This window comes from Astatotilapia calliptera, chromosome 1, assembly GCF_900246225.1.
Source record: "Astatotilapia calliptera chromosome 1, fAstCal1.2, whole genome shotgun sequence".
NCBI lineage: Eukaryota > Metazoa > Chordata > Actinopteri > Cichliformes > Cichlidae > Astatotilapia > Astatotilapia calliptera.
In genome coordinates this window covers 16,292,195-16,307,238 of record NC_039302.1, presented here as the reverse complement: position 1 = coordinate 16,307,238, position 15,044 = coordinate 16,292,195, and the positions used below count along the sequence as shown (strand labels likewise).

General features: G+C 40.7%; 1 protein-coding gene across 1 annotated transcript; it reads left to right on the top strand.

Annotated features, from left to right (window-relative positions):
• Positions 1 to 861: 861 nt before the first annotated feature.
• On the top strand, positions 862 to 8,188 carry dhodh (dihydroorotate dehydrogenase). Its single transcript, XM_026166315.1, has 9 exons — positions 862 to 968; positions 1,492 to 1,704; positions 1,787 to 1,986; positions 4,293 to 4,375; positions 4,706 to 4,893; positions 5,892 to 6,005; positions 6,355 to 6,508; positions 6,586 to 6,745; positions 7,691 to 8,188. The coding sequence occupies exons 1-9, from the start codon at positions 903 to 905 to the stop codon at positions 7,749 to 7,751; spliced, it is 1,239 nt and encodes a 412-aa protein (XP_026022100.1). The 5' UTR covers positions 862 to 902; the 3' UTR covers positions 7,752 to 8,188.
• Positions 8,189 to 15,044: the final 6,856 nt, after the last annotated feature.

Genomic DNA, 15,044 nt, shown 5'->3' with positions numbered 1-15,044 from the left:
GTATTGTCTTAACAACCCTGCTACTGTAAAGTGATGTACTGTGCAGTTTTTTACCACATGCTTTCCTGAACAGTGTACATCTGTAGAAGTTCCTGAGGACTTTGTGCAATTTTTTGTGTTTTTTTCAGTGGAAAAAAAATCACACTGATGGTGTAGAAGTCTGACAAAAACTGTATGTATCAAATATGATACACTAGGGGTTAAGAGGTTAATACTTAATCAGGTCTCTCTTCTTAAATTCCCTGCCTATTCCCTGTCTAAGGCATTATAGTTAACTAATACTAAACTAAAAAAATTACTTAATTAAATAAAAATAAAAATTTGACTTTTGAAAAATATATATAAAATCAAAAGAGTTTGATGAATTTGGAAAACTAAAATTCAATTAAATTAAATTAAAATGAGGAAATATCCTGAGTTTTATTTCATGTTAGTCTGGTATTAATTTTATTACAGTACACCTAATGAGGCTTAGATGAACATGTTTATTAAGACTTTGTGTACAACAGACTTGAACTACTTTCAAGAAATTCTGTGTTTTTATTGTACTGCTTTTCCTAAGTCTTGTCCCCAACATATGCTCTCCATACAATAATAAAGCATAAAAATTAAATAAGATTAAAAAAATAATACTAAACTTTTTCACAACAATAAAAACTAAACTGAAATGAGAAAATCCACTCTGGAAACCAACTGACACTAGACTGAATAAAAAATAGAGGCTATTAAAAAAAATAATTACCAAAAAAAACCTGTATTAAATCTAATACACACGTAATGTAGTGTAATGCACGTCAACTTTAATCACCCGTGGTATCTGAGAATGTCACTGTCCGCCCGCCCATGATTGAAATATCGCGAGATGATGTGCCGGAAGTTAACACCGCGTGGGTTTGTGTAACATGTTAGGAAATACATTCAATGCCCTTTATTGCGAAGGCAAAACTGCGTCTATGGCGGGATTGAAGGTAACGTCAGAGACCGTGGACAACAGAGTTTGTCTGGCAGGGTTTCAGCGTCGCAGCGATACTTGTGCTCCTGTTTGCTAGCTCGTTTTCTCTTCCTGAAAGTAATATTACTGTCAAACACTCCAGGTCGTCTCTTCTCGTTTTACTGCGTAAACACAAGCATGCAATGAATGAGTTGTTATTGGGTTTATTTGCATTTACTCTAAGAAAGCTGAACAAAGTCTGCTGTTTAAGTTTTTTAATGCGTATCTTGCATCTACTACTGACAGGGACCAAACCTGACCTCAAAAAGTAAAACTAATTTTTATTTTATTTTTTACTAATAATACTTTATTTTTTGTCCATTTGAAATGCATTTTCGTATTAAAACACACATGAGTGAGGTATGTGTTTGATACCACACATACTTTTATTTGTATTGTGTCTGTTTATTCAACCCCAGATTGTGTCATTGTAAACAGAGTGAGTAGTCGTATTGAACTCTTAGCAGTCTGGTCACATGATGTTTATCACCGTTCAACAGAAAAAGTTAAAAGAAGCCGTGAAGGTCATCAGCTCAGGTAGCCTCCTGTTCGCTTCCTACCTCACTGTGACTGGAGATGAGCGTTTCTATGCCAACCAGCTAATGCCCCTGCTGCAGAGGATTGTGGGGCCTGAGACAGCCCATGTGCTGGCAGTGAAGATGATAGGTTTGGGTCTGGTACCTCTGAACCGTTACCAGGACCCTGCGTCATTGGTAAGCATGTCACAGGGCTGTCTCCTCAGTGGGTTGCATGCGCTTCTGGACTTCTCTAAGGGTTTGTTCTGTTTGTCTGCAGGAAGTCAACGTCCTTGGGTTAAAGTTCAAAAACCCGATTGGGATTGCGGCCGGCTTCGACAAGCACGGAGAAGCCGTTGATGGCTTGTACAAACTGGGCTTTGGCTTTGTTGAGGTGGGGACAGTTACTCCCAAACCTCAGGAGGGGAACCCGAAGCCACGCGTGTTTCGCCTCACTGCAGATAATGCAATAATCAACAGGTGAGGTTGGAAGTGCTGCACCACAGTTGGTGCTTTAAAAGGCCTGTTTTATGTCTTTAGGTTGACATACTTAGCTGAAAGTAAAAAGTGATGGCTCATGGTTCTGTGTGTGTTTTATGTCTAATAACCTTATCTTTAGTTGTAAATAGTCTGTAATCGACAGGATTTATGAAGGAGTTTTACAATTTTTTGGATGAACATCTTTGTAGAACTGTTAAGTTTGTTAAGTTCTATTTGTTGTCATTCCTGATGCCCTTTTGGCTGGATTGCTCTTGAAAAAGAGATTTTAAATCTCAGTGAGACTTAATAAATAAAGAATATATTAAATCTCTTTGCCGAGCACTGATTGCAGCTTTTATCTTGTGACAGAAATGTCCTTTGTTGTTCAAAATGACAACATGTCGTTCATGAGCGATATGAGAGATCATTTGCAACTGTTTAAACACAGACAACACTGCCACTGAGGTTGTGGGCAGTATTCTCCTGAATGGTAGGTGTCGTAAATTGTCCAAAACCGCAGCATCAGTGTTGGTGTGTGACGTCACTTTTGGCGTGCGCTTACGACAATGATGACGACAACAGGTGTTGTGTTTTTGATGCTGTTCTTGGCCAGTCGTGTACCTCACCACAGCCATGTCGAAGACACGAGTGTATGCTCATGTTGGTTTTTACCGTCATGTCAGTGAGTTTCCCAAATTATTCAGAGGGCAATGATGCAACAGCTAGGAAAGAGAAAATCTTTTCTCTGCTTTTTTGACTTACATTAGTGCTGATGCTGAGGTTTTGTCTGTGTAGTGACACCTGTCATTCAGGACGATACAGCAGCAAGTATAGGACACTCAGCGCCAATATAAATAATATCACTGGCTTGTAAGTAACCTGTCGAACTCTTATGTAAATGCACATCACACTGACATCAGAGGTGGGAAGTAACAAAGTGCAAATACTTAAGTAGAATTTTCAGGTACCTGTACTGTACTTGAGTATTTATTTTTCAGACAACTTACAGCTTATGTGTAATTTGAATCACATATTGGATCTGTATTTGATGTGTTTTGCAGTAATTTGGTGAATTAAAGGTCTGTGTTGGACTGGGCCACAGTGGTGCTCATGCTCACATTTAGGTTACATAGCAGAGATTAAATTGCATTTACAATGAGGATACTTACATTAATTCACTGAATGAATTAAGCGAAGAAAGTCTGTACTTTTGCCACATCTGCTGTTCATATCCTTTAGTGCAGCGGTCCCCAACCTTTTTTGCGCCACAGACCGGTTTATGCCCGACAATATTTTCACGGACCGGCCTTTAAGGTGTCTCGGATAAATACAACAAAATAAAACTAGTGCCGGTACCGAAAAAAAGAAGATTTATTCATAACACATGTGAAAAGACCCAGGAAAACCGAGTTAACAATAAAAACGATAACAAAATAATGCTGAAAACCGATAAAAACCCTGAAAACCATGCATTTCACACCTGAGCCTCAACTCTCGCGGCCCGGTGCCAAATGACTCACTGACCGGTACCGGTCCGAGGCCCAGGGGTTGAGGACCGCTGCTTTAGTGCATTTGCCAGCCTAATCCGGAAGCAGAGGATGTTTGCTTGTAGAAAATACTAGAAAGGTAGAATGATGTCAAAAAGTAAGCCAGATATTAGTTATACTGATACTTGCACTGGATGTTTGCAGGTCTGAGCATATACAACAAACAAGCATTAGTAATTCATCACTGGATCTTTTTGCATTAAATTACATGTTTCTGAGATGATTATAGGTTTTTCTTACATAGGTAGAGATTTCATGCACTCATGATTTCAAAGATGTTTAATATGATGTCGAAATGTCAAAGGTCAGCTTGACTGTCACATTATCATGTCTTGTACAAAATTACGTGCCATAACAAACCTATAGTTTTTTGACTGTATGTGACATTTGGTCAGTTAATTACATTCTTTACTAAACAGGGTGTGTGTGTACGTGTGTGTGTGCGTGTGTGTGTGTGTGCGTGTGTGTGTGTGTGCGTGTGTGTGTGTGTGTGTGTGTGTGTGGACAGACATGATTTTAACCCTCTCCAGGCAGACGTTGCAGATTTGCAACAGTTAAGAACTGACAACCTGATTACCCCACATACATATTTTATGAGTTTCTTTTACTCAGAAGTACCACTGCAGGACTTGGTTGTGCATTAGCAACAAAAAACTTAATTTGGGCCTGAGAGGGTTAAGCTTCAGTTTGTCTGTTGGTACGTGCATAGAGTTTAAGCCAATGTTTTAACAGGGTTTTTTTTACCCCCTCTGTGTGTAGATATGGATTCAACAGCTGTGGTCTGGCAGAAGTACACACGAGGCTGAAGGCCAGAGAAGAAACGCAGCAAGGGCGAAGTAAAGGTTAGCAGATTCTCTTTGTATTCTCTGAAGTACTGTAAATGTGGCACCAGAGATTACATAGTTCACTTTCATTTAGATCTTACATACTTTTGTTTTTTTGGTGGCTTGAGATGTGGGATGTCAGCATTAAATTATGTATAAGGTTAAATATGTTTTTAATGATCTTGACCTTTCCTCATCTTGTATTTTAATCACGCCTGCATACTTACTTAAATCTCATTTAGCACGTCAGCAGCTTGTGCCCCAGTTGAGTCATGTGCCTGATGATGCAACCTGTGTCTGTGTTTTCTGAACTTTCCTGTTTGTGTGTGTGTGCATGTTTGTTTATAGCTGGCCTTCCCCTCGGCATCAACCTGGGGAAGAACAAGCTGTCACAGGATGCGGGGACAGATTATCTGGAGGGCGTGAAAGTGCTGGGCCCGCTGGCCGACTACCTGGTGGTCAACGTTAGCAGCCCTAATACACCAGGTCTCCGGGATCTACAGGGCAAGGCTGAGCTTCGCCAGCTTCTGCACACAGTAGGACTACAGAAGTGATAATTGAATTGCAAACACTGAGAAGCACAAACAAATCCTCACCGGCATATTGGTGCAGTGATTAATGGACGCATGCCATGTAATACAGTTTATAAGACAATAACATTTGTAAGAAGCAGTTCTAACAAGCCTGAAGTTGATAATTTGGTATGATCACCTCTATTCTTCAACATAACCTGTCTATCTTTACTAACCTGTAGACTACACTCTTGAAAAGTGACGATGAGGATGCTATTCAAGGCTGAAGTTATAATCCACAACCTCACTGCTAGATGCCACTAGGTCATATGTGCTGCTCTTTTGACGTAACAGTTTGTAGTTTTTTGTAACTTGAACACAATGCTTTGAATCTGACCTGTAGCCATGTGCTAATTTTGCCTTTGTGTACTGAAAAATGGTTTCAACAGTGATTTGTTCAGCTGATATTTGTATAATCGATAGTATTTCTCCCGTGTTGGTTTTGCTTTAACTTCTACAGCTTCCCCAGCTGTAGTATTTCCCCCCCACACCCACCACCACCGTCCTCCACCCACACCCCTCCAGTGAGAAGCAAATGTTGTTTTCCCTTGCAGCAAAAGGGGAAAATAAGTCAAGGACAGGGTTAATGAATGTCACAGAACTGCGACATCTGTGATAAAAGCTTCATGCCCCATCAGCACCAATTTGAGTACTCATTGGCTTCACTGGTTCAGATTGGGTAGTGATGGGTAATAATGGAATTTTAAAAAAGGCATTTTTATAAACTCCCCGTTAGGTTGACTGAAAATAATTAGAAAGGCATTCAAGTGGATTTGATGGGTATATGTTAGGTATTCAATGTAATAAAATCTGTAGCTCCAAAGTCTCTTTTCTGTACATCAGTTCTTGAACCATAGGCTGTATTTTTAGCCCTTCCTATTTCCAAGGCTTTAGATCTTATGCCACAGTAAACCATCTTTCTAACTAGTCTCTCTACCTCATCACTTGCACTATCTGCTCAGGTGCAGAAAGAACGTGATGCCCTGCAGGAACAGCGTAAACCTCCCGTCCTGGTGAAGATTGCTCCTGACCTAACTGCCCAAGACAAACAAGACATTGCTGATGTCGTCACTGAGGTGGGAATCATTGTTATGTCTAAAGTAAAACATGCTTTATCTAAAAACTAAAAAAAAAAAACAGCCTTAACTCTGCGTAAAGCTTCACATGGCTCCCTTCCTCCTCTGTGCTCGGGTAACCTTGTCACTACTTCAGTAGGTTTTTGTGCTCATTGGAGCGGTGAGGAGTTGCACTTTAGTAGATGTGACATTGAGGACGGAACAGAAAGCGAATCACACTTTGTCTCTTTCTTTGTCACTGAGTATTTCACATCAGAGGTCACTCGCATACATACATCAGTTCTGCTGCTGTAGGTGCCGCCACCTGTGACACCTACTTTCTATCTCCGCTTATGCTCTGTGTTTCCAGCTGGGAGTGGATGGTTTAATGGTGTCTAACACCACTGTGTCAAGGCCAGAGACACTTCAGGACCCAAATAAGTCTGAGGTTGGAGGGCTGAGTGGAGAACCTCTCAGAGACCTCTCTACTACAACTGTCAGAGAGATGTACAACCTCACCAAAGGTACGGAGTTATGTCCATCTCCCTCAGTGTCGACTGTGCATATAAAGTAAATTTCCTGTATGTTGTTATTATTGTAGGTAAAATACCAATTATTGGGATTGGCGGTGTTGCTAGTGGGCAGGATGCAATGGATAAGATCCGTGCTGGTGCATCATTGGTTCAGCTCTACACTGCTTTGACCTATCAGGGTCCACCTGTAGTGATAAAGATAAAGCGAGAACTGGAACAGCTTCTTAAGTGAGTATGAAAATAACCATTAAGGCCGAGTTCTCAAGTGAAAGGTTTAAGAATTTTTCTGGTGTTTTTAATAGTTTATTTTAAGAGTTGTTCTTGTTTAGGACACATTTTTCTTAGAACTATTGGATGTTGTTCCTACTGTTTATAAATTTTAATTTTAGTGTAGGGACACAAGAATTGTGACTGTCTGGGCTGATATGCAAGCTTGTAGAAACAGAATAGAGGCTTCAAGTACAACTTCACTTAGTTTGAAGGTGAACATAGAAGGAAAAATACAAAATCTGAAGATGTTAAAGCTCCAGGAATGGTTGTAGTATGAAGAAACACAAACTTGTGTGTTCTGTATTAACACCAATGAAGATTGTATTCATACTATAAGTTTTGCTAAAGGTTTAAACTCTTTAGCCAATATCCATGTTGAAATAAGAGTTTGGCGATACTTTATCGTTCACTCCTCCCTGTGTGTTTTAAAACCTCTTCATCCCCCCCTTTTTTAAAGCCAGTGTAAAGGTGTGTTAACATGATAACAGACATACAGCAGCCAGTAGATGACATCTTTTTTTGCCCACTAACTACTCTACTATGTAGCCAGGCTGATGTGATATACCGATATTTAGCTGCTAGGTCGGAGGATCCTTATTTATATATGATTGTTTAAAGTCTGAGACAGCAGCAATCACCAGCCCCCAAAAACTTCCCTTTCATTGCATTTTCAGAAGAACTTTTGTACATGCATACAGCAACTATTTAACCAGACTGTATCACTCCTCAGTTTTATCAGTACCTTTGTTGGCACACCTCAGCAAGGCATGAAACAGCTGTGCCTAAAATCTTATGTTATTACGGGATACAAATTTGGAGCACAGGCTTCCATCAGTTTATTCCGGTCCTTTTGCTTCTCAGGACAAATACTTATAACCTACGCTGCTGTGTCTGCTTCCACAGAGATCAGGGTTTCAGCAGTGTGTCCGAGGCAGTTGGAGCTGATCACAGGCAGAGCAGATGAGTCGACTCCTAAGCAGAGCCCACATCGGGAGATGGGGGATTGCTAACGTAGCCAGCCGTGGCTCCTGAACTGGGGTGAATCCGGAGTATTTATTATCCGTCCATCTTAATTTCCAGGGTGGAGTACACATTATGGTCTGAAATCACAGTAAAAACCAGTAAGTGAGTAATGATCAGTGTTTTATGTTGTCGTAAGTATTAAGAACCTGAGATCTGTACCTTGATTTCAGACATTCAGACTTTGTTACAGTGTAACAGCAGTTGGTGTTTCTCACATGCAGGCCTAAACCTTTCAAGCCCCACAACTGATTTTTAATGATGCAAACTTTTCTTCAGTGTGAAGAAAATCATTGTTTGTGATGCAGAGTATATGACCTTGAAACATATTTGTAATGGTATTGTGTGAAAATAAAATCAAAGACTTTAAAGGCTCAGATACCATCAATTCATTTATTTTGCTCTGAAACATCACAGGAGCATCCTTGAAGGACTTGAACTGTTTCATGGTGGAGCTTCAAGTTACAAAGAAGAATGCCCTGAACCTGACAACATGCACCAAGTAAAACGGATAGTTTTGTTATTCATTTCCCTGCTCAGAGAATGTCGTGATTTTACTTCTAAGTGCAAAACTAAAATATTCAGTAACCAATGAGCCACAAAGGCCAGTATTCAGGAATTGCTGGGCTGATAAATTTTCAGAGCGCTTGTTTTGTTCTGGTGTATTCTGAATATGTGCTTTGAAACGTTTGCAGGTGACGCATTAGAAAGATTCTAGACTTATTTCTGATTCAGTGTGTAAAACGTACCTTTTTCACTTCAAAGATCAAAACCCAACTTGTGTTCTGAAAGGTAACCACTACTGAAAGCCCATGTTTATCACTATCCAGAGGATCCAATAAGCTGAATGTGTTGACTTCTCATGCTAACAAAAATGAAGTTTTACGTCATCTTAGAATCTGTTTTCAGTGCTGTGATGCTCCTCAAAGAATAAACATCTTTCAGTTTCCTTTAACAGCCTGCCTTTAGCCTTCAAGTAGATTAAATACATCACTACATTTTGCTGTGTGTGTGTGTGTGTGTGTGTGTGTGTGTGTGTGTGTGTGTGTGTGTGTGTGTGTGTGTGTGTGTGTGTGTGTGTGTGTGTGTGTGTGTGTGAGATGGGGATTGGAACTGACTTAATAAATTGTTTTGGCATGTTTTATATAAATGTGGAGATATAAAGGTCTTAATAATGGAATAATTCATGTGGAGTAGAAAAAAATGAAGGTGCAGCAACAACATAAAAGGTTCACTCTAGGAGGAACTGTGCATATATGTTCTATTATAGATCCATACATGAAGTGTTTCTTGTGATTGAAGTAGTTTCAGACATGAAAGGACTCTGAGTTTTCTGTGTTCTTGACAGCAACGCATGAAGCCCTTAAGTCATGCTCCTCTCAGCTGGACTCCCACTCCTCTCTGTTCTATTAGCGGTGTTGCATCATGGCCTCCCATTGGTGTCGGCTGCTGCTTTTATAGTTATTATTGGATTTCTCACTTATTGACACGTTGAGACGCCTTTCTATCCCGTCACAGTACTGCCTGTTAATCCCAGAATAGACGGCGGTCATTAGGTACAACCAGTGAAGCCAGAGAATCTGTGAGGATCAGCTGTGAGCTGCCAAGCGCCGCCTCCTTCCTTTCCTGAGGCTACTCTAGGTCCAGACTGGGTTTTATCCCATGTGTGGTGTTAGAGGGGCAGGAGAGGCGAATCCTAGCCTCCAGACAAGCAAAACTAAAACTGAGGGCCACTTACATGTACTCTTATAACTTTGATTGTAGCCAGGAGGCAGCACTTATCTGTCCCTGAGATGGTGTTTGTGCTGCGTTTTTTAAAATCTGAACACTAATAGGAAAGGCCAGGTACATCATCTTCAGCAAGGATTAACCAAATATTGTCTTTTGTAGATAGTGTTGTACACAAGGCCAATATGTGGATGTAGAGCGGAAGCATTTTTTTCTTCTACTCAATACTGCATGGATCGTACTATTCTCCGTGGAGGGCATGTCCTTGTAATAGGACAGCGAGGGAAAAAAGAAAATTGCTGAATGAAAAAACAGTCAATTAGCACAAAGCGCTCATTCAGTCTTAAAATCTGTCTGCAAAAACGTTTAAAGCTCTGCTAATGCGGTAGGAAGCGTGGAAGAAGAGTTCCAAGGTTTATAATTTTGTGAAATTTCAGGGTTGCAGCTTTTTTTCACTGGTGTAGAAAGCAAATCATTGTTTTTGAATGAAGTGCCTAAATGTCAGATAATTATGAAAAATGCTCCAGAGCACAAAGTAGTTTTCACAAATTGGCTGTTTTACATGATTTGATCAAACCCAAAAGCAGCTAGCTGTGTGTAAAATGGCTAAATGTCACACGAGAAAAAAATGTCATTACAAAAAATGTTTTATGAACTGTTAAACGAGTTGCTTGAAACTTTTGTACAGGTTGGAATGGTCCCCAAAGATGATGGTGCCGGCTTTTATCACTATTTCTCCAGCATCATTGTGACGTTTTGGTAAATGTCTCAAGTGTAGTAAACATTCAACTTCTACACATCGGGCTGATTGTCATTAACATCTGTGTGCTCAGAGTTGCTCAGATCTGCTGTAATGCTTCGTTACATAGATTCAACAAGCTCCCTCAGAGATTTTGTTCCACACTGGTGTGACTGGATCACACAGTTGCTGCAGATCTGTTAGCGGCATATCAGTGATACAAGTCTGCCATGGCATAACATCCCAAATTTGCTTTATTGGACTGAGATCTGGTGACTTTGGAGGTCATTTGAGTGAAGTGAACTCATAGTCATGTTAAAGAAACCAGTTTGAAGTGATTTGAGCTTGGTGACATGGTGTTTTATCCTTCTGGAAGTGGCCATCTAATGTTGAATACACATAAAGGAATAAACATGGTCAACAACAATACTCAGGTGGGCTGTGGCATTTGAAGAATGTGAAATTCAAGGTTTCAAAGTTTGCCAAGAAAATATCCTCCACATCATTACACCGCTACTGGCCTGAACTGCTTAATATGGGTGGATGGATCCATACTTTTGGGATGTTTACACCAAATTCTCATACTGCTATTCTGTGTGAACTGTAGCCTCATTTTCCTGTTCTTAGCTGACAGACGTGACACTTGGTGTGGTCACGTCCGCTCCTTTAGCCGGTCTGCTTTAAATGTGTATAGTACAAAGATCCACTGTGGGGTGTTGCAGTGTGATGTTATGTCCAGTAAATGCCAGGCCAAGTCACCAGAACACATTTTATTATTATTAATATTAATATTCATTTATTTATTTGTACATTTAGAATGATGCAATCATAAAGATAACATTCTGTAAATGGGGAGATGAGGCATTTCATTGTTATGTGGCAAAGCAGAAGAAACGCTGTTTAAATTAGAGGGACTCAGAGAGGGGAAATATAAGGACTGAAGGATTCAGTGTCTTCTGGGTCACTGGCCATCCACAAATGTTACAAAGATGATGTGATCACTCTGAAATCCACTGAGGTTGCTTGAAAACAGCTTTTTCACAGATGATTTTCAGGCATCCTGATTTAGCCAAGCCACATCTGCGAGGACCCCCCCCCTCCAAGTCTACATGTTGATGTATGCATTTTAAGTCCAAATAGGATTTGCACCCGAAGGCGCTTCTTATGTAGCTACACGGTACCATAATGTTTGTGTTCTCATTGACCATATACAGTTCAGTGTGTGTGTGTAATCCGTATGTTAACATCATGTGAAGGTGTGCAACATCTCAATGATACACAGAACTGAAAGCAAGAGCAAGAGAGCACTTCTAGCATCAAGAATAACTCATTACACTTGACTGCGATTTTCATTTAGTTGTTTAACGGCATGTAGGAAAAAATACCATTATTTGTTACAACATGTTCCCCAAATCTTCGGGAGCACTTTCTAATAACTAAGTAAACCTGCTAACCTAACAGATGCAAACTTGTTGCAGCTAGCATGCACCTACTAATATTAAATAGCTGTCTGTCTGTCCGTCCGTCCGTCCGTCTGTCTGTCTGTCTAGTGAAGCTATCCATAGAAAGTAAGGTGGATGTAAAGCAGCCTGCAGCCGTGCTGTCTGAGGTGTTTGTTTTCCTTAACAAGCAGGACGAATGACAGGTGAGAGCGTGTCAGGTCAAACAAATAAGGAACATGTTCTTCTCAAATCCTGCTGGTGATGTAATCTCAGTTGGATATTTGTATTGACATATTTTTAAGCTGAGCGTGACTTATCAAAGTTACATTTGCTGAAAGATTCACTGAAGGTTTACACATTTTATAGATATTAGTTGTTTATTATCTTTTGGCTAGTTTATTACCTTGTTAAATCATGCGCGTGTTGTTACATTGGTAGTCAACCCAGTCACAAGAGTATTTTCTAGAATATATATCTTTCAAATGAACAGAGACCAAATTAGCACTTATAGTACCAGTCATTTATGTTTTAGAGAAAAAGTAGAGTTAAAATCATTGCTGATTTTATCCACATCCACCGACTGAATTGAAATGAGTGCCTTTAATCTTAATATAAATATTAAAAATGAGTATTAGTATGTTGTAGGATGGTGTCTGATTCAGGAAAAGTCTCTGACCTATGTTATCCGCAGTATTTATTCATTACGCAGTTCTCGGTATAGGAAACATCTTTTTTGATGTCCACAGTGGGCACCAGCATTACCACACCCTCCTCGTCTTTCATACATCATTGCATTTCATGCAAACAAGAGCTTTGTAGAAAGATTGTTTCCAGGATTTTTACTTTTTTTGTTTTTATGGTGTGCCACAGGAGAAAATGCATATAAATACCAAATAAATGAACAATCAGACACTGCTGAGGAACATCTGCAAGGTGATGGAGATAAGAATTCCAATTTAGTGTAATTGGATACAAAACACATGTATTAAAAGAAGGGTGGAAAAGGAAGATGGTGGCGTGAGCACTTTAAGAACTTTGTTCATTTTGAACTTGAATGCTCCATGTTCGCACTGCAGCGTGACTGAAGAATAAAGACAAGTGTCCTTCTGCAGATGGCTGTTATGAAAGCTGGTGAAGCCTCTGGCTACAGGAAGTCACAGGTGTGGTGGAGGCAGAGAGAGCTATAAATCACACACCACCCTGCCCAAACCGATTACAGCTGATGGGAGGGTGTCTATACATACAAAAAAAAAAAAAAAACAAACCCTAGAGAGGCAGGAGGGAGATACAGCCCTGTTAGATGATCTAATTTGCATGAAATGTATGTTATATGGGTGCTCTTTGCTTTGTACTACCAAAGTTATTTTGACACAGGTTTAGTATTTTTATATAAATATTATAGCCTGGAAAATGCCTTACAATAGCTTGCAATCAGCAGCAGTTTGACTTGAAAGTGTTATCATGCCAATATATGCCTATATATATATATATATATATATATATATATATATATATATATATATATATATACAAAATCCCCACTCGCCCCTGCGGGCGGTCTCTCCTTTAAGCTTGGGTCCTTTACCAGAGGCCTGGGAGCTTCAGGGTGCTGCACAGTATCTTAGCTGTTCCCAGGACTGCACTCTTCTGGACAGAGATCTCAGATGTTGTTCCTGGAATCTGCTGGAGCCACTCGCCTAGCTTGGGAGTCACCGCACCTAGTGCTCTGATTACCACGGGGACCACCGTTACCTTCACCCTCCACATCCTCTCGAGCTCTTCTCTGAGCCCTTGGTATTTCTCAAGCTTCTCGTGTTCCTTCTTTCTGATGATGCTGTCATTCGGAACCGCTACATCGATCACTACGGCCGTCTTCTTCTGTTTGTCTACCACCACTATGTCCGGTTGGTTAGCCACCACCATAGTGTCCGTCTGTATGTGGAAGTCTCACAGGATCTTAGCTCGGTCATTCTCCATCACCCTTTGGGGCGTCTCCCATTTTGACCTCGGGACTTCCAGGCCATATTTAGTACAGATGTTTCTCTATACTATGCCGGCCACTTGGTTATGGCGTTCCATGTATGCCTTGCCTGCTAGCATCTTGCACCCTGCTGTTATGTGCTGGATTGTTTCAGGGGCATCTTTACACAGCCTGCACCTGGGGTCTTGCCTGGTGTGATAGACCCCAGCCTCTATGGATCTTGTGCTCAGAGCTTGTTCTTGTGCTGCCATGATTAGTGCCTCTGTGCTGTCTTTCAGTCCAGCTTTGTCCAGCCACTGGTAGGATTTCTGGATATCAGCCACCCCCTCTGTATATATATATGTGTGTGTGTGTGTATATATATATATATATATATATATATTATCTGTGCCACAACTTTAATAGCACCAACCATTCCCATGTTATTACGGTGTTTCCATATAAATGGCCCACCCTGTATATTGTAATGATTCTGGGACTTTTGACCCAGTGTTTTGTGTTTTCTATTATTGTGATGTATTTTGGTTCTGGTTTTCTATTTCTTTGGGTTTTGGTTCTGTTCTTCGTCAGTTTAGTGTTTAGTCTTTTCTGCCTGTGTATTCCTGTGCCATGTCCGCATTTCTTAGTCTGTCTTTGCATGTGTGAGTTCCTGTTTTATTTTGTAAGTCTGTGTCTCTCATCAGTGTTTCTAGTTTCACTTCCCTTCTCTCATTATGTCCAATTATTCCCAGCCGTGCCTCCCTCCTGTTTCCCATTCCCTGATTGCCCTGTGTGTATTTAAGCCCTGTGTTTTCTTGTGTGGGTTGCTGGTTCATCTGCGTATCTTCTTCCGTTGTCTCTCCCTGCATCTCCCTGCATCTCCCTGCATCTCCCTGCATCTACGTGTATCTACGTGTATCTACGTGTGTGTCTCTAGGTTTCTGGTTTGTTTTCCATGCTTAGTTTTTCCCAGTTTAGGTTTTACTGAGTTCTGTTTATGCCACCCTCGCCTTTTTGTATATTCACCCTCCATTAATAAAGCTCCCTCACTTCAATAATGTCTGCATCCTGGGTGCTTTAATAATTTACACACAGCTTGCCCCGCAATCCGGCAACAGTGGTCCCTGTGGTAATTGGAGCACTAGGTGCAGTGACTCCCAAGCTAGGCAAATGGCTTCAGCAGATCCCATGAACAACATCGGAGATCTCTGTCCAGAAGAGCACAGTCCTAGGAACAGCTAAGATACTGTGCAGCACCCTCAAGCTCCCAGGGCTTGGTAGATGCCAGGAGAACTTGTCTGACTGTGTTTGGTGGAGGGGAGATTATGGTGTTGGGGTGTTTTCCAGGAGCTGGGCTCGGCCTCTTAG